General features: G+C 46.9%; 2 protein-coding genes across 11 annotated transcripts in view; one reads left to right on the plus strand and one right to left on the minus strand.

Moving 5' to 3' along the window:
* Window positions 1-25,207, plus strand: part of KCTD10 (potassium channel tetramerization domain containing 10) — a 78,622-nt gene that overhangs the window by 15,306 nt on the left and 38,109 nt on the right. For 4 of the 9 annotated variants that reach the window (XM_032168753.2, XM_058425221.1, XM_058425226.1 and 1 more), the window contains exons 3-7: window positions 5,476-5,645; window positions 8,199-8,288; window positions 8,598-8,650; window positions 9,975-10,170; window positions 14,475-16,311. In XM_032168753.2, coding sequence (XP_032024644.1) covers window positions 5,476-5,645; window positions 8,199-8,288; window positions 8,598-8,650; window positions 9,975-10,170; window positions 14,475-14,699 — 734 coding nt within the window. In that variant the 3' untranslated portion in view covers window positions 14,700-16,311. Of the gene's footprint in view, window positions 1-5,475; window positions 5,646-8,198; window positions 8,289-8,597; window positions 8,651-9,974; window positions 10,171-14,474; window positions 16,312-20,720; window positions 20,805-25,207 lie in introns of those variants that run through there. The other 5 variants (XM_032168754.2, XM_058425224.1, XM_058425222.1 and 2 more) reach the window with 4 other exon arrangements.
* Window positions 17,737-25,207, minus strand: part of MYO1H (myosin IH) — a 60,708-nt gene continuing 53,237 nt past the window's right edge. For both annotated transcript variants that reach the window (XM_032168752.2, XM_058425220.1), the window contains 7 exons: window positions 24,577-24,670; window positions 23,724-23,779; window positions 22,661-22,796; window positions 22,024-22,094; window positions 21,778-21,875; window positions 20,690-20,789; window positions 17,737-19,158 (listed from right to left, as the gene is read on the minus strand). In XM_032168752.2, coding sequence (XP_032024643.1) covers window positions 19,135-19,158; window positions 20,690-20,789; window positions 21,778-21,875; window positions 22,024-22,094; window positions 22,661-22,796; window positions 23,724-23,779; window positions 24,577-24,670 — 579 coding nt within the window. In that variant the 3' untranslated portion in view covers window positions 17,737-19,134. The remainder of the gene's footprint in view (window positions 19,159-20,689; window positions 20,790-21,777; window positions 21,876-22,023; window positions 22,095-22,660; window positions 22,797-23,723; window positions 23,780-24,576; window positions 24,671-25,207) is intronic.

Below are 25,207 nucleotides of genomic sequence, written 5' to 3' on the forward strand. Positions count from 1 at the left end.
CAATTATGGCTTTTGTTCTGAGTGTAAATGTTGGGAGGATGAGTGTTGCTGAGGGGCTATAGAGAAGCAGGTCTTAGCAGCATGTCGGGAGAGGCTGCCTGCCTTGGCCTTCAGGGATGAGTGTGCTGCAGTTCTACACTACCCCCCACGGGATGGCTTTTCTGAGAAGACAAGGACACTGCGGCAGTGAGCATGCCCTTTCCAGACTCTTCCCAGAAAGGTTCAGTTCCCACAATGCTAGAATTTTCACCTGACTCCTTGTCAGCATCACCATTGGTCCACGGATGTAGGTAGCACCTTTCACAATGCATTCTGTTCAACATTTGCCTGTAGTGGTCTGTTTCATCCCTGTTGCTTCGTACAATACTTCCCCCTGTTGTATGTTTTCTGATGTCTCGCTAATGTATTTTGGAATTAGTGCGTACACTAGATTGAAGAGTCATTCATTTTGTGATTGCACATTCCCCTAGAAAACTGGGAAGTCCAGTCTGATCCATGGGAAAACCGCAGTTCCTGGGGGTTTCCCTGAGATCTCCAGCCCTTCTGCCTTCCATGACAATGCTCTTTGGTAAAATTCTGAAGTACCTGAGAGCTTTTAAATTGTGAATAATACAACAAACTCACCTGTGCCACCAGGCTCAGCCCAGGCACATAAAGTATGACCTGTACCTGTGGGGCCCCTCTGTGCCTTCTCTGTTTGTCCCTCTCCCTTCCAAAGGTAAGCATTTGGGGTCACCAGGTGGATCTCAAGCTTGGCTACAGAGGGAGTCACCTGAGGAGGTCAGTACTGGTGCCTGGGTCCCAGCCAGGGTGTGGCCCGGGCAGTAGGACTTTGAAGAGCTCTCTGGGTGATTCTAGTGTGCAACCAGCATTGAGAACCACAGGTGTCCATCTTTCCAGGTATTACTCTTACTATAGCTGTGCATGTCCCTAAACAAGGCACCGTTGGTGTGTTTTTAAACGTGATGTAAATGGTGCTGTACAGTTTGTATCTGTTTTGCTTTTGCTTACGTAGCATTATGCTTGTGAGATCAATCCACAACTAAATAGCTCTCGTTGAGACATTTCCCGGTGGTAGAGTGTCCATTCTAGAAGCATACAGCCGCTGCCGGAGCCATATTCTGTTGATGATCGTGTAGAAGGTTTGCGGTGTTCACTGTTAGGAAAGTGAACGTCCTTGAACACTTGCCCGGTGCGTCGGAGTTTCTCTGTGCAATGCTGCCCAGCCTTTGCCACATCATGGGGCACGCAGACAATCATATTTTCACTTTGGCAAATGAGGGGGCTCCAGACTCCCTAGACCCCACCCAGCCATCTCAAGGGCTATGGCTTTAAGATCTTACCCACTGTTGGGAGCTCAGCCCTAGAGTTTATTCTCAGGAGGGGAATTGGGACAGCATCTTCTACTTCCTTAGATATTGCAGGAGTCCCTTCTGGAGTGGTTATGGCAACTTCTACTCCCTGCCGAAGTCTGGATTTTTGCCAACCCTTGGCACTGTCCAACCTTTTAATTATTGCAAATCTGGTAAGTGTGATATGGTACCTTGTTTTATTCAGTATTTCCTAATGTCTGGTACGTTGAGCATGTTTTTATGTGTATTGGTCTTTTGAGTTTAATCTTTTAACTGCTTGATTGCATCTTACTTACACATTTGCCTTTTTCTTATTACTTTGCAGAAGTTCGTATACTGGATCCTATTTCTTTGGGGTCCAATGCTGCAAATATCTTCTCCCAGTCTGACTTGTCTGAGCTTTTTTAATGGGGCTTTTGGATACCTCAGAGTTTAAATCGCTTTTTTACACTTAGGTCCTTGATCTACCTCAGTGATGCCCAAACCAATGGATGATTTTTTGGGATATTTAGCAATGTCCAGAGACATTTTTGGTTGTCCCATCTTGGGGATGGTGGTGCTCCTGGCATCGAGTGAGTAGAGGCCAGGGATGCAACTAAATACCCTATAATGTACGGGGCAGCCTCTCACAACTAAGAATTATCTGGTCCAAAATGTCAAAGTGCTCAGGTTGGAGACCCTGCCCTAGGGATTCTGATTAGGAATGAGGCAGGTTCCTAGAATCTGAATTTTTCACAAGTACCTTGGGTGGCATTTATGATCAGGGGTGTCTGGGAACCACAAAAATATAGAGTATAAATAGGATGGCAAAGAGAGGTCAGTGAAGGTTTCCTGGAGGCGGTGGGAGAGGGGAAAGGAGAGGTCAGACATCCAGGGAGAGAGGAAGCACATGGTATGCTCACGGGGCTGGGAGGAGGGGAACCTAGTGGCCCAATCCTCCTGACCCCCAGAGCAGCCTTCTCCTCCCTTGGGTCCCTGAAAGCAACACCAACTCCATCCTGGGGGCTGGAACTTGCTGCCTCTGGATGCTGCTGCTCTGCTTCCAGCAATAATGATGAGAGATGAGATTGTCAAAGACCCATAGCTGCTTTTGAGTGCTGTCGGTAGACCCAGCATGGTGCTATGTGCCTTCTATATGTTCTTTCATCATATTTTTATGTCAACCCTGTGAGATCGTTTGTAGAAGAGAAAACTGCTAGACAGAGGTTAATTGAAGCACCATTGTCATCCAGCAAGAACGTATCAGAGCTGGGTTTCCGACACTTAACTGCTGTTCTGTGCTGAGGACGTCCTGGAGCCCAAGTCCAGTGCTGCCCAGTGTGGTCCCAGTCAGTTCTGCTCTCCAGCCTTGCCAATGGGTCTGGGATCCCAGGCTGCCCTGACTTTGGACAGCTTTCCTAAATAGCCCCCGTGCCCCGTGGCAGCAGGAGAGAGACCCCCCACATGCAAGGAGCTGCTTGACTTCCATTTGCCTTTCTACGTGCTAGGCATTTGAGCTGACTTTCAAAGGGATCACTTCCTGCTTTGAAAGCAACCACAGTATCTTAAAGTCAAAACGCTGATGGAAACCTCCTGGAGAGTGTGCCTGGCTCCCTTGCCCTTATTTGTCCAAAGTATGATTCTTTCGCCACAAGCATTTCCTGACGGCATTCTTGAGCCGGAGCCCAGTGTCACGGTCTGCCTGTTCGTTTATGGGAACTCTGGGCTGTCACTTGGATAATTGATTTCAGGGCCCTGGGTCTTCCCAAGCAGCTGAGTTCTGCAGACATCAAAGGCAGAACGTGGAAGGTTCCTTTCCTGCACAGCTGAGTTGAATTCTATTTATCTTTTCAATTCTGGTGAAAGGAGTTTTCCTATGAGTGCCTTACTTTTTCTTTGTGGTCTAGTCCTGCCGCCTCTGCTTGGGAATGGCACCGAACCTCTCTGAGCCTCTGTTTTATCTGTGGAAAATACAATGGAATGAGCGCCCCTCAAAAAAGAACTGGTGGAAAGGTAATACAGTCTTTCCCTGCCTTGTCAGCCTTCTGAGAAAAAATTACTTGGTGTAGGGTAGCACAGAGGCCTCAAGCTGGTAGCCTGCAGGCGCAGTTCAACTGCAGATGTGTTTTGTTTGCCTTGTGGTGGGTTGATCACAGTTTTGTTTTGTTTTAATTAGTTTACCATCCTTTAAAAATCAGGGAATTCACAGAAAAATCTGGGTTTCTGGCATTGCATGGAACATGAGAGCTCACAGCTCTTGGGCCCACATTCTCCTGCCTGGCCACTCTTGGCTGGAGTGGGAAGAGCCTGCCCCTCTTGGGGGCAGGGCAGATGCTGTCCTGTCAGCCCCAGCCTCAGCCCCACCCAGCTGCACTCATTTATGCCGCTTACTGGCCCCGGAGGCATCTGGGTTGCATAAGATATTAATTCCATATTTTGTTGTCTCAGATGTAGAAAGAAGTGGGGTGGGATCACATTTAGAGGTCACTGTCAGGGTGATGTGATTTACCATGCCTGGGAAGGCCTCTTTCTTCCCTGAAACCAGGAGTTGACTCAGGGCTACACATTTGTATTGCATTTCCCCCCACTTGGGTTATTCTTCCCACCTACTCAGGAAATTGGAACAGTGTGGAAGTAGGAAGTGGAAGCCGCTGGAGGGTGGAGACCGTTCCTTTAACAAAAGGCCCAGGAACTTCAGGCTGAGCTGTTTCATCAGGGGAACCTGGAAATGGCCCTGTTATCAAACTTTCCTGGCAATTGATGCAATGAATACCAAACTATGCCCTGAAACCATGAGGGGGCACTTGGCAGGGACTGGACTTGCCAGGTAAGGGGTAGGGGAAAGTGGGCAGACTTATGACTCTGGATTGTGAAAAAGATGCTTGCTGCTCTCAACTTTTGCTGGCCTCTGCCAGTGATCCAAGCAAGGCCCAGGATCAGTAGGGCCCAGTCTGAGGAGGACGTGGAACAGGGCACAGCATTGTTAGGAGTGGAAATGTTGGCCCTTCTCCCAAAGTGGGGAGGAAGGTGGGAGCATAAAGTGGCTGATTCCTACTGAAGCCTCCTCATGGCCCTGTGCACTGGCATTTTCCACCTCTAATGCGTGGCAGGAGCCGTGGGGACGCCTCTTGCCTGAGGTCGCCCTGCTTGTCAGAAGGCCTCGACTTCACCCTCCCATCTGTCTGGCTTCTTTTTAGAGCTTCACATTTGCTGTTGGGAGATATTTGGTCTTTGCTCCATTCTTGCCTTCCTTTTTGGTACCTCCTCCTCCTAGGCTCCAGTCCTGTCTTCTACAAATACCACTCCCAGAAACACTGCATTTCAGGAGAGGAGTTCTGAAAACTCTCAGGATCTCTGGTGGAGGAATGTCAGCTCAGTGACAAGATTAGAAAGGACATTGAGCAGCAGAGTAGGGAGTCTTCCTGGCCCCACCCCCAAGAACGTTTCACGGTGCCTGGATTTGGTCAGCTTTGGGACCTTTTTCCATATCCACTAAAAGCTGGTTCTGTCTCCCTGTGTTTACCGAGCTGCCTGAGGGTGGGGTCTGTCTTGGTGATTCACTAGCCACTAAGTGCTTGTTGCAGGAAATTATGGGATAGGACTTCCTGTGTTGGTGCTGGTCAGTGTCTAGGGCTCAGCCTTGGAAGTCAGAGGTCACAGTCTGCGAGGGTGAGACTTGTGCGTTCTTAGAAATGGCTCCGTTAATGTGACATTTTGAAGGAAGCTTTGTAGAAAGAGGAAGTAGATATTTTTTACCCAGAAGTCTTTCTTCTATCCTTGGGATGTGGCCATTTGGGCCTGTTTTACCCAGGTGTGGTACGTGAGGCCCCTCTTGGAGGTCCTTGTCTAAGGGATATTTGAAGGTACTTCAAAAGTGTACTTTTGGGCCTCAAGAGTCGGGATGTCTAACAGAGCCTCAGTCCAGGGTCACCTGGGGTTGTGGTTGTGTCCGGCCAACAGGGCCTGGAGGCTGTGGGGGCCTCCTCAGCCCTTAGTGGGCAGGTAGGCAGGTGAGGCTGCCACTCTCCAGGCAGTCCCACTCTCTGCTGGGAGGTAGAGGGAGCCAAGAGACACCCCAGCTCTGCTCAGGGCCTCCCACGAGAGGAGGGCCCGTGTAACCAGCCCCTGCCTCCTCCCTCTGCAGGCTGGATCCTCATTGACCGCTGTGGGAAGCACTTTGGTACAATACTCAACTACCTTCGAGACGGGGCGGTGCCTTTACCCGAGAGCCGCCGGGAGATCGAGGAGCTGCTAGCAGAAGCCAAGTACTACCTGGTCCAAGGCCTGGTGGAAGAGTGCCAGGCGGCCCTACAAGTAGGCATTACCCTTTCTTCCCATATGGGTGGAGAGACACCAAGCCTACCTGCCTTCTTCATTTTCCCTCTCTGCAAAATGGGGGCGGTTTCTGTCGGACTGAGATGTTGTGAGAGTTAATGAGTTTGCCCTGGAGCCCGATTCCTTTGGTCAGAGTGACACCTGAGAGGCCTCCCTGGAACAGCAGGCCACCTAACTACTGTGTCACTCCTTGCAGCCCCATGCTGTTGGATCTTCTCATATATACATCTCAACCCTTCAGCAGCGAACCCCGCGGTATAAAACTTGGTCGGTGTTCGGGACCGATCTTAGGGCTTACTCTAGTCCCACAAGTCATTGTTGGAGCTCAGCATAATCTCTACAGACAGACACCCCTCACTCCTTAGCTGGACAGAGCAGGACCACTGGGGTCAGATCTGGTGACAGTAAAATCCCACAAAACCAAAATGCTTCTAGACATGGCCAACACCCCTTTATTTCAAACAAAGTTACAACGTGGCAGAGCGTCAGAAGCGTCCCTTTGGGTTGTTGTAGGAATCTGGTCTGTGTGCATGAGGCCCTTGTTTGGGCCTCCCCCACACCACATGTCTGTGTCTGGCCCCGCACCGGACCAGTACCCATAATGCTGCACACCACCTCTACTCTGAGAGTCTGAACTCACTGCAGATCTAACTGAATGTTGCAGCATTTACTTTTTTATTGTTACTACATTGTTAAAAGTGATGCACATGCATCCTTCAAGAAGTCAAATAGTGCTGCAAGGTTAACATCAAAAACACCACCATACCCCCTCCTACTCCTTCACCCCTGCGGTAACCTCTGTGAATTCTTTCAGCAGTTTTTTCTGTTCACATTTATGTTTCCACATAATTCGCCGAGCTGCTCTTTATTGAATTCTCAGTTTTTGACATTATCTACTGGCATGACTATAGAAAACTAGAATTTAGCTCACGCACTGCCCCTACCTCCACCCCCACCAAGCTTAGGCATACTTTTCCTTCTCCCATTCTCCCGGTACAGTTCATCATAGTTTTGGTTAAATTCAATGTTTACATCATGACGTGTAAATATGGCTGACAGTTAAGCCACAGAGTGTACAATGATTATTTTCTTTCTTCTATAACTTTAAGTTTGCCAGAGTTAGGGACTGCCTCATTGTTTTGTTCGCTTGGTTTTCTAAATATATGTTCCTACTTCAGCCCCACGTTCTCAGCGGTCTCATAGTGGTATGTTCAGACACATCAGAGGTTCTGTTTCATCTTCGTCTTGGAGACATGCCCCTGGGTCTCGTTTCTGTTAGTCTGAGGTTAGACCTCCAGGACTGACCTCCTGTTTCTTTCTCTTAGTGTGTCTGGCTTTATCCTTTTGTTCTACTTTCTCAGAAGTTTTGTTTTTCACCTTTATCTTTTCAACCCATCGAAATTTTCATTTCTGCTATCGTCTTGCTAACTTCCAAGAGCCTTTTCTTGCTCTCTGAATGCCCTGCTTTCCACGGCGTGCTGATCTTGTTTCCTAGGAGGCCGTATCTGCTCTCATCTGTCTGATGATACTGTTTGTTTTCTTTCTTCTCCCTTCATTATCTGACTCCTCCTCTTTTCCTCTCTTTGTTTTGGTTTTGCTGTCATGTTAAAGAGGCTTTTCACATGTAATCTGATGATGCTTGGCTGTCTGTTGAAAGAATGAGACTCTGAAAGCTGTTTGTGCATGGATGGTCCTTGTTGGCCACTGGGCTGCATTGTGAGTGATAAGGCAGACTTCTTCAGCGTGACCCCCAACTATCAGAATCTGTAAGCCATTTTGGGGGAAGCAGGTGGTGTTCCTGAAGAGGAATCCTCTTCTCTCCTCCTGCCTGATGGGTCTAGGCCTGGCCGGCTGCCTTTGGGGATCTGGAAGGGGAAGGAGCTGGGGTTGCTCATCACTTGGTGTGATGTTCACTTCTCCCCGTTTTCAGAATCGCAGCTCAGCCCTGTCCTCTACTGTGCAAACCACTGCAGGAAGGTGGCCCTTTCTTCTGCCTGCATGGGGATGGAGATGGATTTGTGGATCTTCCCGGTGCTTCCACCCACTGGTTTCAGCTTTCCCCTTCTCCTTGGTTAACACTCACCTGTGACCTTTCTACCCTCAAATTTTTGACTTTTTTTTTTTTTTTCTGGTCTACTGACCTCACTTCTCCCATTCCTTTTACCCTTATGGGTTTATACTTTTTATTCCTCTTCAGTCATCATAGTGGGGTTTTAGGAGCTTTTGATTAAAACATGTTTCAGCTGCCACGTCGAGGGTTTATTTTTGAGTGGCTTCCTGGGCTGTGGAAAATGTGTCATCATTGTTAGTACTTACTCAGCATCCTGGCCCATCACGGTCATAGCCAAAGAGCAGACTTACTGGGAAATTCAACTCCCTGTCTTCCCCCATCTAGTTCATTGGTGGTGAGAATCCTCCTCTCTTCCCAGCCATGACTGCCCCATCTCCCCTCGCCAGAGCCTGTCCAGCAGGTCAACTTTAAAAATGCAGTGCTAGGCAGGCCTCCTAGGCTGAAAGCATGTTTTGTTCCAGCAGAATAAAGATACTTATGAGCCTTTCTGCAAGGTCCCTGTGATCACCTCATCCAAGGAAGAACAAAAACTTATAGCGACTTCAAATAAGGTATGTTGGAGGCACCCTTGTGGAATTTCTTTTGCTACCAGAAATGATGGAGGTTCTTCTGAATAACTTTTGAAATAAAAACATGTGTAATTGCCTGAGTGAGGCCTGAGAGTGGGTTCACAGTGGGAAGCTACAGGTCATCTTTTGTGCCCCTGCTATTGGGTCATGTGGTCCCCCTCTCCAGCCAGCAAGCTATGCTTGTCTGCCTCTTCTGCTGCAGGGCAGAGCCCCAGCCCTATGGGAAGCCAGTAGTTCATCGCATCTGCCTGCCAAGTAACTCTCTTCTTCTTCTTTTAAAACAACCCACAGCCAGCCGTGAAGTTGCTCTACAACAGAAGTAACAACAAATACTCATATACCAGGTAAGGCGTCAGCCAGGAAAGACAGCTCCATTTACTAGGAAAACCTCCACTCACACCAGGCAGGCCCAGCTCTTCTTCGTACCTTCAAATGAGGATGACCCCTCTGTACCTCTCTGCCTGGATAGATAAGTAGACAGATGGATACAGGGGTATAACTCTGAGCTATAATTCACACATGTCATAAAAGTCATCTTTCTAGAGTGTTACAGTTATTATATTCAGAACATGTGGTTTTTATTATATTCACAATATGTGGTTTTTATATATTCACAAGTTGTGAGGCCATCACCACTATCTAATTTTAGAACTTTTTCACTGCCTGAAAAGAAACCCTCTATTCGTTAGCAGTCACTCCCCATTTTCCTTCAACCATTGCCTCCCCAACCCCACAGCCCTAGGTAACCACTAATCTGTTTTCTGTCTTGATGAATTTGCCTGTTCTGGACATTTTTATATGAATGGAATTGCATAATATGTGGCCTTTTGTGACCAGATTCCTTCACTCAGCATAATGAGATTACCTAAGAGGTTTTCAAGGTTTATCCATGTTGTAGCATGAATCAATACTTCATTCCTTTTTATGGCAGAGTAATACTCCACAGTGTGGACCACATTTTCTTTACCCATTCATCAGTTGATGGACATTTGGGTTGTTTGCACTTTTTGGCTATTGTGTGTAATGCTGTTAGGAACATTCATGCAAAGTCTTTGTGTGGACTTATGTTTTCATTTCTCTAGGAGCAGAATTGCTGGGTCATGTGGTAATTCTAGGTTTAATCATTCGAGGACCTGCCAAACTGTTTTCTAAAGTGGCTGTACCATTTTACATTCCCACCAGCAATATATGCAGGTTTCTAGAATGCCATTTGGCCCTTGAAAACATGTGACTCTAACTCAGGAACTTGAGGGATGCAGGGAGGATTTAATGAGGTTACTCAAGATCTTTAAAAAGACCTAGGATATAGAGTCTCCCTTGGGCAGTGCCATTCTGCTCCTCTTGGGGCTCGGTGAGGCGCTCTCCTCCACCTGGTGCCTGTGCCCAGAGGCTGTCACTCAAGCACGATGGTTAGGAGCACTCAGGCTTAGGGGCCAGGGCTGTCTTTTGGGGGGCGTGTCTGCCATTTATTAGGTTCAGCCTTGAGCAATTACCTAATTTCTCTGATCCTCACCTTCCTTCTTGAGCGATGGAGATTGGAGTGCCTTTGTCATGGGATTATTGTGAGGTTGAAATAAGGTAGTGGAGAAAGTGGGCTCAGTAGGGCCCTGCGTGTAGAAGGGCAGTTTTTACCAGCTTGTGGTCACTGTATCAAATGCTCTTTTGCAGCAATTCTGACGATAATATGTTGAAAAACATTGAACTGTTTGATAAGCTGTCTCTGCGCTTTAACGGAAGGGTACTGTTCATAAAGGATGTCATTGGGGATGAAATCTGCTGCTGGTCCTTTTACGGTCAGGGCCGGAAGATTGCTGAAGTCTGTTGTACCTCCATCGTCTATGCCACTGAGAAGAAACAGACCAAGGTAAGAGCCTCGAGAAGGCAGTTTGGAGTGGCTGTTCTGAAACATACACCTGTAGAACTTCCTTTCACTTGAGCCCAATACAGAGGGAAATGCTTTTAAAATGCTTTGCTTGCCTCGTGACTGCTCATCCTTAAAATATTTATCTTTTAGGCCCTGCAAGGAGCCAAATGTAGGGTCCATCTGGCATTCCTTTAGCTCTCTACCTTGTTGGCTTCCTTCCAAGCACGCTTGACTCCCTGACTGGGCTGGACTCTGGGGATGTGTTTTTATATCATCCTCTGCAAACCAGTAGGCTTGACCTGTCCTTCGACTTCTCCCACCGTGCCGTTCCACAAAGCTGGATTGCTCTGCACAGTGCTGCTAGAGATCTGGCCCCTACTTAAGTGAATTTGCCTGCCCTTTTGGGGCTCTACAATTGGGTTTTCTGTCTTTTTAAACTTTTAATTCACACTATACACTCTGTCATTTCTTTAACCTGTCTAAGGGAAATCTGGCTATCCAGTGACATGCAGCAGGTCTGCTGTGGGCTGACGGTCATGCCTCTTGTCAGCCTTGCACAGGAGTCTCAAGAGCCTGAGCCTGTAGGTTACCTACCCAGGTTACTATTGTCCCTGCAGCTTTTGGGGCACACAGTTCTGCATGATTCTGTAGCTGACCTTGAACAAAAAGCAAATGAGAAGAAATCACATCACAAAGTAGAAACCAGAGTCTCTTTTTTTTAAACTTATTATAGAAAATTGAAGCCATACACAGAATTATAGGGCGGTGATCTCCCCTGTGCCATCATGCCATGTCAAGGGCCATCACCTCGGGCACTCTCACTCAGTCTGTATCCACTCCTCCTCCCCAGCACTCACAGGATGAATTTGACAACATATTTTATTCCTAAGCATTCAAAATCTATCCTAAAAGAATGGATATTGTTCTTAAGGTAGCCAAGAAGGGCTAAACACTGAGGTTCGTTTTGCTTTCAAAGATCCCGGGGGCAGGGGGTGAACCAGAATCATCTGCCTCTCTCTCCACGCTGGCAAGACATCATGCCCCTGTTCTCCTGTGAACTGTTGTTTTTTTTTTTTAGGCTGTGAATTCTTCCTGTAATTAGACCCCCATTCTGTCATGGTTTGATTTTTTTAAAATATACCTGGGCTGCCTCTGCCCTTGGGTAGTAAGAGGAGAGTCACCATATTGATTAAGCTTTAAAAGATTAAGACTTCTCATTTTTAGAGCTTAATAAGGAACAAGGGGATTTAAAGACCACGTGGTCTGATCCCAACTGTTTCTAGATTAGCAGACAGGTTTAGGAGTGGCGTGTTCCTGTGTTTGTAAAGCTGGTTAGTGGCAGAGCCAGGATGGGAAGCCAAGGGCCTCTTTCTTTTCTCTTTTTGTTTTGAGAGAGTGTTGCTCTGTCACCCAGGCTTGAGTACAGTGACGCAATCATAGCTGGGCTCAAGTGTCCTCCTGCCTCAGCCTCCTGAGTAGCTGGGTCCACAAGTGCATGCTACCACACCTGGCTCATTTTAATTATTTTGGTAGGGACTGGGTTTCACTGTGTTGCCCTGGCTGGTCTCGACCTCCTGGCCTCAAGTGATCCTTCCACCTTGGCCTCCCAAAGTGTTGGGATTACAGGCATGAGCCACTGCACCCAGCCCATATCACTCGACTCTCCTCTCTCATCTGCACTCTGTTATTGAGCCCTGCTGGTAAGTTGTGTTTTTGTTTGGGGGTGTTGGTTATTGTATTTGTCAGTTCTCAAGTGCTCATTTGGTTTTTCCATCTCCTTGCTGAGACTCCCTATGTTTCCATTTGCTCTAAGAGCACTGGCCCTTACTTACTGGAACATGTTAATAATAGCTGCTGCCAGGTCTTCGTCAGGTAATTCCAAAACCTTGTGTCATCTTGGCACTACCATCTGTGAGTTATTTCCCACAGGAGTTGAGAATTTCTTGGTTCTTGTGTATTGAGATATTTTGATTGTATCCTAAACATTTTGAATATTGTTAAAGGACTCCAGGCCTTGTTTAAATCCTAGGGAGAACATTGATGTTTTTGTTTTAGCAGGAAATTGACCCAGTTGGGCTCAGGCTGCAAGCTCTAACCAGCCTTCTGTAGTTTGCAGTTGCGGTGACAATTTGGTTTTCAAAGCCTTCAAATCTGTCCCAGCTGTGTGCCACGCTGTGGCCCGTCTGTCCTGGGCAGTATCTCTTGCAGCATTCAGTTCTTTCAGTCTGCGTATGCGGTTTAGGGGCAGATCTTGCAGCTGGGTGTGGGTCTAGGAGTTCATATACAACTTCACAGGCTGCTTTCTCAAGCTCCTCTTCTCCGCAGTTCTCTAAGCTTCCCTGGAGTCCCCTTTTCTGATCGGCCAGCCAGAAAGCTGGGGGTTTAGTTATTCCCCCTTTGCCACCCACTTTCTGTGACCATACCTATATTTTGGGCCCAGGAGCATGAAGATAGAAAAAGCAACCAGATTCACCCAATCCTGCTGAGACCACAGCTCTTCTCATCAGAAAAGAAGGTTTCTTCTCTCAGAGTTTTGACTCCTGCAGTCTCTGGTTGCTGCCACAGGAATGCTCAGGTCTGGGTGCAAGAAAATAAAGAAAAGGACTGAGCATGGTGGCTCACACCTGTAATCCCACACTTTGGGAGGCCAAAGCAGAAGGATTGCTTGAGTCCAGGAGTTCAAGACCAGCCTGGGCAACATAGCAACACCCCTGCCTCTACCAAAAATTAAAAAAAAATAGCTGGGCATGGTGGCGTGTGCCTGTAGTCTAAACTACTTGCGAGGTTGAGGTGGGAGAATCATTTAAGCCCAGTAGTTCAAGACCAGCCTGGGCAACATAGCAACACACTCATCTCTACAAAAAAATTTTAAAAGTTAGTTGGGCATGGTGATGCATGCCTATAGTCTCAACTACTTGGGGAGTCTGAGGTGGGAGAATCATTTGAGCCTAGGAGTTCAAGGCTGCAGTGAGCTATGATTGTGCCACTGCACTCCAGCCTGGGTGACAGAGCAACACTCTCTCTCAAAACAAAAAAGAGAAAAGAAAGAGGCCCTTGGCCTCCCATCCTGGCTCTGCCACTAACCAGCTTCACAAACATAAGAACACGCCACTGCTGAACCTGGTCTGTGAATCAAGAAACAGGATCAGACCACGTGGTCTCTAAATCCCCTTGCTCCTTATTAAGCTCTAAAAATGAGAAGCCTTAAAGTTTTAAAGCTTAATTAGCCAGATCCCATATCTTAAAAAAAAAAAAAAAAAAAAAAAGGAAAGAAAACCAGGATTTCCTCCCAGCCTCTCTGCCTGTTAGACTCTGTTGGCCTCCCTGGCCACTAGAGACCTTCTGGAGGTCTTCTGTCCTGGTGCCATTTCAGAGTTTCAGGTTGCATCAGTGCTGGCAGCAGCAGCAAACAGTAAACTCACTGTTGGGCATTACTTCAAATTCTGTTGTTTCCCCCATCCACCTGCCATGATTTACTTCTGAGTCCACAGTTAGCTGCTGTGTGCATCCCATCCTGGCTTTGTAGTGTCAGTGAGGAAGACGGGGTAGAGTGTGCCTGCTCCATTTTTCCCAGAACCGGAACCTCTGAATTCCACCCTGAAAATGGAGTCTAATCTGATCAAATGTGTGGGACCTGCTTATGTGGCCCTCCTCCTGTTCATCGCACCTTAACCCTGAAGGGCAATGAGCAAACATAATGATTTGCCAAGCAGGAGGGTTCATGTCCATTTCGTGGGAGTCCCCAGCTGGACCCTGTACAAAAAACTGCTTTAGAGACTGCTTTAAGGTGTGGAAGGACTTGTGTGCAAGGTTGCAGCTCTGTTAGGAGAAGCATATTAGCACTGACCTAAATGTCCATCCAAGTATGGTTGATTGCATTGTCGTATTTATAATTCCTTGATACAGAATGATCTCTAGGTTAAGTTAGGGACAAGAGGAAGACATGTACAACTCTGTGTGGTGGGCCACCTTGTGTGTTTTTTGAAGTGTGTGAATAAATATGTGTATTACACATATTTACATGCACAGAATCTTTGAGAGGGTAAAATGATGAGAAACTGTACCTTTAAGAAGGGAAACTAGGGGCGGGGAGACCTGTTTCTCTGCATCCCCTTGATGTTCTGTGCATTTAGCGCCACATATAAGTGTTGCCATTGAAAATATCAGTTTATTTAAAAATAATACTGGTGGCCTTCAGTGGAATCCCAGGGGCCTGATTTAGCCCGGTGGCCCTGTATAAAGTCCAGGTGTTGGCAGAGGGGGTGGGCCGTAACTTACCTGCCCTGTGTATTGTGGGAGCACAGGTGGAGTTTCCCGAAGCCCGGATTTATGAGGAGACCCTGAACATTTTGCTGTATGAGGCCCAGGATGGCCGGGGACCTGACAATGCGCTCCTGGAAGCCACAGGCGGGGCGGCAGGGCGCTCTCACCACCTGGATGAGGACGAGGAGCGGGAGCGGGAGCGGATCGAGCGCGTGCGGAGGATCCACATCAAGCGCCCCGACGACCGGGCCCATCTCCACCAGTGAGCAGGCAAGAGACCGAGCCGCCCTCCTCACACTGCCCCCACTCCCTGCCGTGCTACACCCAGATCCTGTGCAGGCTGCCGGGCCCCTTCTGCTTCCCTTGGAGCCTGGAGATAGTTTTGTAACAAGCCAGATGATTATTTTGGTATTGCTTGACAAGGCAAATTGATTGTCTTGACCCAGGCATATGACCCCTGTTGTTGAACAAGCTGTGTCTAAGATCTTTACTTTTCATAAGAATCTGAGACTCTTTGGAGCCAGGCTTTCTCGGTTCTCAGAGGAAAAGTATGAATGAGTGTGAAGTGTATGTGAGAACTTTTGTTTGCAGTATTTATTTTTGTGGGTGTCGACTTCCTATATGGGCTTTTTGGGTGACACTCCCTTAAGGGTTCAGTTTGACAATTCTGAGAGTTGTTCTGCAGTTGGAGACCACCAGAGGTATCTGAGCTCCCTGCTTCCTATTTCATAATCCTCCAGCCCCAGCAGGTCCACTCCTGGTTCTTGTGTGTTTGGCCCGGGCACAATCCCCACTGCTTTGCTAGAAGTGCTTTCTGCCATGTGGCTTTGGGCCTAGAGCTTGTTGATAATTGCAGCTTGTGGCAGTGGAAATGTGGCTGAATGAGCGTCTAAATCGTTGAGACCAGTGCAACTTTGGGTGCAAGGCTTTGTTTAGGGAGCAAGCCTTTTGCCACCTTGGGCTGGTCTTTGGCTTGGTGCTCACTGGGACCCCACATGTCTGCGTAGGAGCAGAACTTTCCATGGCAGTAAGTGTCTAGCTCTGTTTCTGGTTCTTTCCCCGACTCCAGCCCCTTCCAGTTGTTCTCCTGGTTGACCTGACTCCACTCCAGGAAGGCCATCTGACCCTGTGACAGGCATAGCTCATAAACTACCCCTCCCTGGGATCCCAGTCCTCTTCAGCCCCCTTCCCCATGAAGCTGGGCTAACTTTCTAAGTCAGTTTGCTTAGAAATTCAGTGTGGCCCATACCCTTTGTCCTCCCAGCCTGGCATCCAGGCAGGGACACCCTCACACCACCAGCCCCAGGGAGCTTCCCTGCTGTAAACACAGACCCCCTTGTCTTTGCCTCTGACTTTTACACAGTGTAGAGTGGCCAGCAGTGAACAGGTTGAGGATGTGCGGGTAGATAGATACCTTTGGGTCTGGTTTGTGTCTGTGTTCATGTTTAAGGGATGTGTGCGACTGTGGGTGGGGGTGTGTGCTTGTGGGGCACAGGTGGCCCCTGCTGGAGCCCGCTGGGCACAGCGCCCATGTAGGACGTGTGTTCTCAGTGACCTACCTCCCAGGCTCCTCTGCGCCTGCAAAGGAACAGGAGTGAGTCGTGACTGACAGGGGTGGTTGAGACTAGACTTGGTAGAGTAGTTACCAGGAGATGTGAATGTGCGTCAGGTGATGGATGGGTTTGTCAAGGGAATCGTTACCGTTTTATACCAAAGGTATTAACATGGGCAGCCTTTGACACATGTATTCCAAAAAGCGAGTTTATATTTTCAAACGGTTTTTACAGCTTAGACTTTGTACGTACTGCCCTGCCTGTGACAGTTGTATGCCTTCATTTTGTATCCAACGGCAAAGTCTACAATAAAACTTTAAAGCAATCATGACTGAATGTCAAAATCGTGTATTGGGCAGACGCTTTTTAAACTGTTGTGTGAGAAACTTTTATATTAGGCCATTTGGATTTTATTAAGTGCTAAGGAAAGAGGGCTTACAAAATAATGTTTCGTAAATATTTTATACTGTTTAAGTGTTAAACACCAACCCTGCCTTTTGGGTTGAGCTTTTTTAGAAAGTCGAAGTGAATGTTGGCCCGGAAAATGGAAACGCCATTGTAGAAAAAAAATTTTTTTTTTTTTTTTGAGGCAGAGTCTTGCTCTATTGGCCAGACTGGAGTGCAGTGGCACGATCTCCACTTACCACAACTTCCGCCTCCCAGGTTCAAGCGATTCTGCCGCTTCAGCCTCCCGAGTAGCTGGGATTATAGGCACGCGTCAGCCCATGCCCGGCTAATTTTGTATTTTTAGTAGAGATGGGGTTTCACCATGTTGGCCAGGCTGGTCTCGAACTCCTGACCTTGTGATCCGCCCACCTTGGCCTCCCAAAGTGCTGGGATTACAAGCGTGAGTCACCACACCTGGCTGCATAGTTTTTTAAATGTTTGTGTGAAGAATGAGTTTGTGGAACAGTTTGATTTGCTGTGGCCTCTATGCCTAATGAGCTCGTGTTTCTGGCAGCTCTCTCTATCCTCACTTTTTCTCCAACTTTGCACTTGTAGTTTTGAGTCTTTGTCTCTGGAATATGAACAGGTTTATAAAACATTCCATGGTGAACAGTTCTGTCGGCTGCATTATAGCCATGAGTGGATAGACAGCATTGGCTGGTCCAAGCTCTGTTATTGAGTATACAAGGAACTGATTTTTCTTATGTTAGCACTAAGGGCAAAAACCAATATTTATAATGTAAGCACTATCCAAGTAAAACATTGGCCCAAGATTTGGTAAAGAGTCAGATTTCATTGCAATGTAATAACTACAATTTTTTACAAATTGGAACAGCTTTGGTGTGTTGTAATCAAGGGGTTTTTTTGTTTGTTTTGTTTCAAATAAGCCATCTGATTGTGGTGACTGGGGCCCATGTCCAAGACAATTCCTGGCATATTCTGTCACTCTCCCGTGGGGCGATCACTGTGCCGGGACCCCATTCCCCAGTTAAAGTGTGTCTCTGTACAACAGCGATTCAGGACCCGAGTGTAAACAACACTCAGCCTGCCCTCTGGAGCGTGTGCTGTCTTTAGGGCTCTACCCAAAGTCACTGTAACACAGTTAAGTGTGTCATTAACCTTTCTGTCTCTTTGCACCATAAAAAAATGCTCAAAGTTTTAGATGTAGCCACTGTATGGTGTGCAAACATTTGTGGACATGTAAAATAAAAGTCATAATACTTCTGTTTTCTGGGTCTTTTCAGACATGCCCGGCATAACCGGGCCCCTAAAATACGGTTTACAACAAAGGCAGGGCCCCCACGTTCTGCCTCACCCCCTTAAAGTCGCTCCAGGTGGAAGGGAAAGACGAGTCATGTTTCTGTAGTGTTTGAATTCAAACACCAGAAGGAAGTCTTGAGGTCAAAGGCTGCCTGGCTCATGAAAAAGAGTGAATCAGCTGGTGTTACCACTGATTTACTATTATGGGGCGGAGGGCTTCAGTTCACCAAACCCAATCCCTTGACACATCTGAGTTCCATTTATTTAAAGCAAAATTCAAATTTCACAGCTTTAGAAAATTTCCTTTACTTAGTCTCAGACCATGTGCAGTAAGTCATTGATAGGTTCTTGGAAGCTGAGACTTGAAGCAAAACCATGAGGCTAATGGATGTAAACAGGAGTTAAATTCCTACAGCATGTTGCTGGGCACAAAAACATCACCCAACTTCTAAATAAAGACCAAAGTACTTCTCATATTAAACAGTGAAATAAATGAGCTACATGTATATTTAATTACATTAAAAATAAGATCATTACCTAAGTTTTGGTGAATCAGTGAGTGAGTGATGGTGGTCCTAACGGTGGCCGCATAAATCAATCACTGAATAAACGCTTGCAAAGGTGAAATTGTAAGGAGCCCCTCCCCAGTCACAAGCGTGGCAGGCTCGCTACATGCTTTTGCGCTGTGGCATTTATTGTCCATTTGTGTGCTCTTATGCTTTATATACATTTTTATTTTACAATAAAATTTGTATTCATTCGTTCTCCAACCTGCATGTTCAGGGTTGCAGATGGCCAGAACCCAATCCTAACAGGTCAGGGCACCAGGCGGGACCCACCCTGGACAGGGTGTCCTCCTCTCACGGGGCTCATGCACCCACACTCACTCAGACTGGGACCGCATAGACACACCAGTGCACCTGATACACACACGCTGGGGACGTGGGAGGAAACCAGAGCACTCAGAAGAATCCCAGAGACAATGGGGAGAACGTACAGACCACCCAGACAGTGGCCCTGCCCAGGAATCAGATGTCTTATCAGCGTATAATGAAATGTTATTTGAGAACTTGCTGTACACAGTATTTCATCATGTCTCAGGGCAGCTTGACAGAGGTAGAGAATCTTTCCCACCCTCTAATGACACGTTGGAGTGCGCATTGAACATAGAGCCTGTCGAGGGTGTTTAGAATTACGCCTTTGGGTGACCTGGGGTCTGCTTCCAGAAGGTGACATTTTAATAAGGTGCCATGGGGCAGCTGAGAAGCTGGGATTGGGCTTTGGCCTAACGCCCCTCAGTTTCTTCAGATGTGATCTGTTTGTTAGTGCTGCGGGTCTGGTTCCTTGAAGAGGTAGCTGACTGGATCCAATCCCCACTTCCCCTGTAATTTCCTCGGTTGGAGCAAAAATGGCGATGGTAGAGGTTAGATGTCATCCTCTATCAGGACTTCCTCCGGACTGACACCTGGGAGAGAGTCACACTTCGGTTTACAGCCCTTCCCCGCTCCCTTTGCGCAAAAGGAAACAGTTATCACCTCAACTGTCACCATTAGCAAGGTGGGTGTGGAGGGCCTGCGAGAAGCCAGCGCCACCTCCCATGAGACAAGCCAGACTTAGAAACTGGCTCATCGAGGCCTGTCAGCCTCTTCAGCCAGAACCAGTCAGGGAGGAAGATGGACTCCGTGTGACTCCAGAGGAGAGAGACACAGCCTCTGGGGTGTCACTTTTAAGACAGCGTGTAAACTAAAAAGACACCTTATAGTCCACACCCAAAATGATCCTTATTTTAACTTGTCCCCAAAGGAGTTCATTGTGTCTAGGGGCAATTATTTTATATCTACAAAATGATTTTATTTTTTTGAGACGGAGTCTCTATCGCCCAGGCTGGAGTGTAGTGGTGCGATCTCAGCTCACTGCAACCTCCGCCTCCCGCGTTCAAGCAATTCTCCTGCCTCAGCCTCCCTGAGTATCTGGGACTATAGGCATGCGCCACCATACTCAACTAATTTTTGTATTTTTAGTAGAGACGGATTTCACCATGTTGGCCAGACTGGTCTCGAACTCCTGACCTCAGGTGATCCGCCTATCTCGGCCTCCCAAAGTGCTGGGATTATAGGCGTGAGCCACTGCGCCCGGCCTGCAAAATGACTTTATAGGTAAATCCACTTAAATTTAAATGTGTATGAGACACTCCATGTTCACAGACCATTTTTTAATTAATTTGTATTAAAATTCTTCGTATAATACAAGATACATTTTAAAGATTCAGCTCCCTCTGCTTTTAACATGTCATTTTTCAGCAAAACTGGATCAAAACAAGCTCCGTGTACTACCAGCCAGTGAGGACCACTGGCACCCTCAGCCCAGCATGGGCACAGTCCAGGAGGCAGCGTACTTGTGTGGTCAGGCTAGACTTCTCCCTAACATACCCATTGTTCCCAAACCTCTGTGCTTTGTTAGATCCGTTTTATACCAAAGGTATTAACATGGGCAGCCTTTGACACATGTATTCCAAAAAGCAACTTTATATTTTCTTACATATTTTTTACATATTTCTTACATATTTTTCTTACGTTTATATTTTCTTGCATCCTGAAGCCTAAGCCACAGCTCCAACCAATTAAGTCTCAGTATCTGGGTGGGACACAAGTGCACTGATTTCAACGTGGAGGGAAGTTATGGATAGCCACTGTAATAAGCATAAAGCCTTCATCCAGTGAAAAGTTAGACTCTACTATTTGAGAAGTGTCTTATGTCAGCTTCTGGTTCACTGACAAGGATGGTAGGCTTTTTTTCTTTTCTCATTCAGTGTTTAGATGTATATATCTCTATATCAATTTCTTCCTGTCTTACAGATGTAGAATTAGGAATAGAGGGCAGAAATGAACTATTAATAGCTTATGATTCCAGTCAATCTATAGGACTGAAATTGGTAGAACTTTAACTTATATTCTCAACTAAAACGGCTTACTTCCCTCCCAGAGACGGCCACTCACCACTGTTAATTGTCCATTTTTATTTTTATAGACTTGTTCTTCCGGTCCAGTGTCGAAAACTATTGTGCCTTCTTTTCCCGGACTAATAAAAAACTGTAAACTTAAAATACACAAAGTGACACATTACTGACATACTGTATTTTCTTCTCTCAACCTTTGGTCTGCAAAAGAAATTCACTTATCAAATTCTACTAGTTTCAAGATCAAATTCCTGTTTTATTACAGTGTTTTATTGCATATTTGCAGGAAGGAAGAATGCCGTTGCCACAGCTGGGCAACTTACATGTTTTTGTAGTTACCGTGAGATCAAGCACATTCAGTTCTTCAAAGGGCCAGTTGATGTCTATGGAACTACTTCCATATCACACTGAAACTCTGAGGGGCTAGTATTCCCTCAGCTACAGCAACACAAAGACAACACATTTCGAAGCACTCAACTCTCTCTCCTTATTCCACCTACAAATGTGCTCTGGTTGTTAAAACTTGGAACAGCACAGGATGAGGGAAAAGAAACAGCTCTCCAGGATATCCTGCCTTCACTGACTTCATTCTTTGAAGCCCAAGATCACAGGGATGAAGACGGAAAAAAGTTATTTATGGGAGGGGGCGAGGATGTAACACTAGAGGCTTCTCACCCCTTCCTGATAGAGATGGTGCTTGATTATGTTGGAAGCAGGAGGCAAGCAGGAGTGAAAACAATATTTGCATCTTCCCTGATCTGTAATTTTTTTTTTTTTTTTTTTTTTTTTTGAGACATTGTCTATCTCTGTTGCCCAGGCTGGAGTGCAGTGGTGCGATCTCGGCTCATTGCAACCTCCATTTCCTGGGTTCAAGGGATTCCCGTGCCTCAGGCCTCCCAAGTAGCTGGGATTACAGGCATGCACCACCAAACCCGGCTAATCTTTGTATTCTTAGTAGAAACGGGGTTTCACCATGTTGGCCAGGCTGGTCTTGAACTCCTAGCCTCAAGTTATCTGCTCACCTCAGCCTCCCAAAGTAGTGGGATTATAGGCATGAGCCACCATGCTCGGCCTTAATAAACATTTTAACATTGAATTATTTCCTGAGCTGAAGATGAAGCCACCTACCTTCCTTGAACAACATTGACAATGTTCTCCTTCTTAACAAGCATGACGAGTTTAGTAACTGCTTCAAACACGTGTCCACACTGCAAAACGGCATCCCCCTGGGGTGGGGAGGAGACAAGGCATAATTTCAGTATTCACAGCTTAAAGAAACAGACACTCTAATAGAGAAGTTTCATGGTGGTCAACTTAACATTTTGGCAGTGTATTGTTTCTGTCTTTTAGTAGAGACTGGTGGCTGTCAATTACCTTTTGCTTGCTGTCCTCTGGTGAAACATGAATGACTAAGATTCCATCACTCAGATTGCTAGTGGAGACACCTTAAGACAGATCCAGAGTTAGAAGCCAAGAACTGGAGAGCTTGATGTTAGTACAGAGGAAGAAGAGATACGCCCAGGGGCTGCCCAACCCCACCCTTCATTCTCCTAGCTGGGCCCAGAAGGATGAAGGGCATACTTTAGAAATCAGCCTGCTAGTGGGCTCTGATCACCGTGGAAGGAGACTATTGCCCAACCTGGGTACTTGAGTAAAGTGGTGCTATTAATATTTATGCCAGAATAAGGGGTGCAGTCCAGGCTGGGCAACGCCAGGGGAGGAGGGCAGATGGTTTTGTTTTTTTGTTTGTTTGTTTGTTTGAGCTAGAGTCTCACTTTGCCGCCCAGGCTGGAGTGTGTGGCACAATCATAGCTCACTGCAGCTTCGAACTCCCAGGCCCAAGTGATCCTCCTGCTTCAGCCTTCTGAGTAGCTGAGACTACAGGTGTGCATCACTACCCCGGGGTTTTTGGGCACCCTGCACTTGTGTTTCCCATTTGGGAGCTTCATCACTGGGCTTTCCAGTAGTTGAGTCAACTCAGTGCATTGTTTTAAGATTGCCCACTTCTTACCTTTGAGAGCTGAGTACTCTATTTTCTGCTTGATTTTGGCAAGTTCCACCACGTAAGCTGCTTTCTGAGTAAGAATGAGTTGCCGCTGCCGTGCTTTGAAGCCTTTTCTGTCATATTTAATGACCGGGACACCATACTGCAAGGGGAAGGTGACTTCATAGGGGGAGGTGGGGCAGAGTACCGAGTTTCTTGCTACTTAGACCCCGGTAAAGTGATGTCAAGCATTTAGAGAAGCTCAAACAGATTTTGCATATATGTATGTACACACACACGCACACATATACATACACACACATATGTGTGTATATATATATATATTTTCTGGCTCTCTGCATGGTGGGGATTTTGATCCCTAGCTCTGCCTACCTACGTTGCCCTCTGAGGAAGTCAAGGCTATGGCTACCTGCCTTGCAGGTCTGCTCTGATGGTCAGAGATGAAAACTCTCACAGCCACAGTGTAATCCAATCCAGTCACAGTGGCTTCTATTCCCCAGGGAACCAAAAAAAAAAAAAAAAAAAAAAAAAAAAGGCAGAGCAGACACTGGCACACACGATCACCAGGGCTTCACCTGCTGCTGTATGCCAGGCAGCAGCCTGAGCACCTCTCGCCCACCGACTCATTCATCCTTTCAGTAAACCCGTTATCCTCATTCACAGAAGATCAGAGGCACCAAGAGCTTAAGTGACCTGCCCAGGATCTCACAGCTGCTACGTTCAAAGCAAGTGTCAGCGCCCAGGCACTATGCCACACTGTCTCTCACCAATAAGAGGGTGTTTCATGATTAAGTTCATGGCTACACTTCATTCAATTTTGTAGGAAAGCAAACCAAGACAGTTTCTGGGGTGACAGAGGGATCATGAGAACAGCAGCCATTATCTAATCATCATTTGTTCCCCATCGTCTTAGTTAATACCCAAAGCATCACAGTTGAGAGCCCCGGCTGCTCAGCTGCACCCCTGCATTTAAATAGTGCGCCCTTTATGGAGAAAGCGCCCTTTATGGAGAAAGTGCTCTTAGACTCGAGGGAATCCTGTTTGAGATTGAGGACACACATCCCCTTACCTGGATTTTCTCATGGCTAATTAGCTGAAGCACTTTCGGATTAATGTCTCCTTCATCTAGAGAGGGAACCAGAAGGCCATGAATCATCACTAAAATACCAATCCTGTGGAAAAGTCATTGGTATCTAATAGTTTTTTTTTTTTTCTTTGCCCAGGGTGGAGTGCAGTGGCATGATCTCGGCTCACTGCAACCTCCGCCTCCCGGGTTCAAGCAATTCTCTGCCTCACCCTCCCGAGTAGCTGGGATTACAAGCGCCCACCACCACACCCAGCTAATTTTTGTATTTTTAGTAGAGACAGGGTTTTGCCATCTTGGCCAGACTGGTCTTGAACTCCTGACCTTGTGATCCACCCGCCTGGGCCTCCCAGTGCTGGGATTACAGGTGTGAGCCACCGCGCCCGGCGTATCTGCTAGTTTTGTTATGCATCTCTGTGCTAAGATCTCAGCTGGGGAAATAGCCATCAGGAAATGCTGCAAAGCTGAGCATCTGCTTTTGACTTATTTTATTTTTTTTGGAGACAGAGTCTCTCTCTGTCTCCCAGGCTGGAGTGCAGTGGCATGATCTCAGCTCACTGCATCCTCCGCCTCCTGGGTTCAAGCGATTCTCCTGCCTCAGCCTCCCGAGTAGTTGGGACTACAGGTGCATGCCACCACGCCCTGCTAATATTTTGTATTTTAGTTGAGATGGGGTTTTGCCACGTTGGCCAGGCTGGTCTTGAACTCCTGAGCTCTGGCAATCCGCCCACCTCGGCCTCCCAAAGTGCGGAGATTACAGGCATGAGCCACCGCACCCCACCCTTTAACTCATTTTAGAATTGGAAAGCCAAGTACCTAGGCTGGAAAACGTACTTACCTATCCGACTGTTGACAAAGGGTTGATTTAAACTTTCTGTGTAGCCGTCTTTCCTTCCCCTGAAGATTTCACTTGTAACTACCTTTTGCTGCATCTGGTAATACACAATTGAAAGTATAAAAATGATAGCCACGGGCTTCTTTGGGATAGAGGAGCTCTAGACCCATTGAGGTCACATCCTTTGCTGGATAAACTGTGGGAGCCTTGTTACCCTGGAGCACACAAGTCAGAACACCTTCCTGGCTTTGGCCAAAATGCCCTGAAAGTCATATTGGTAGAGACTGGGTTGACATTTCTGCTCGTTCCCTTACTACCTTCCTGAAAGTGGATTTTCCAGAGTTCCCAGAGCAGTTTCTTGTAGATCAGGGATTGGGAAACCACAGCCTGCAGGCCAAACTCAGCCTGCTGTCCATTTTTGTAAGTAACGTTCTATTGGGACAGAGCCATGCCATTCATGCACACATTGTCCATGGCTGCTTTCTCACTGTAGCAGCAGAGTTGAGTAATTCCAACAGAGAAAGGCCACAAACCCTGAAATAGTTACTCTTCTAGCCCTTTACACAAAAGACCCGCAGGTGAGCACGGTGAAAAACAGATCTCCAGCAGAAAGGGGTCTACATTCTCTGCTCCC

This window comes from Hylobates moloch, unplaced genomic scaffold, assembly GCF_009828535.3.
Source record: "Hylobates moloch isolate HMO894 unplaced genomic scaffold, HMol_V3 SCAFFOLD_12, whole genome shotgun sequence".
NCBI classification, from domain to species: domain Eukaryota; kingdom Metazoa; phylum Chordata; class Mammalia; order Primates; family Hylobatidae; genus Hylobates; species Hylobates moloch.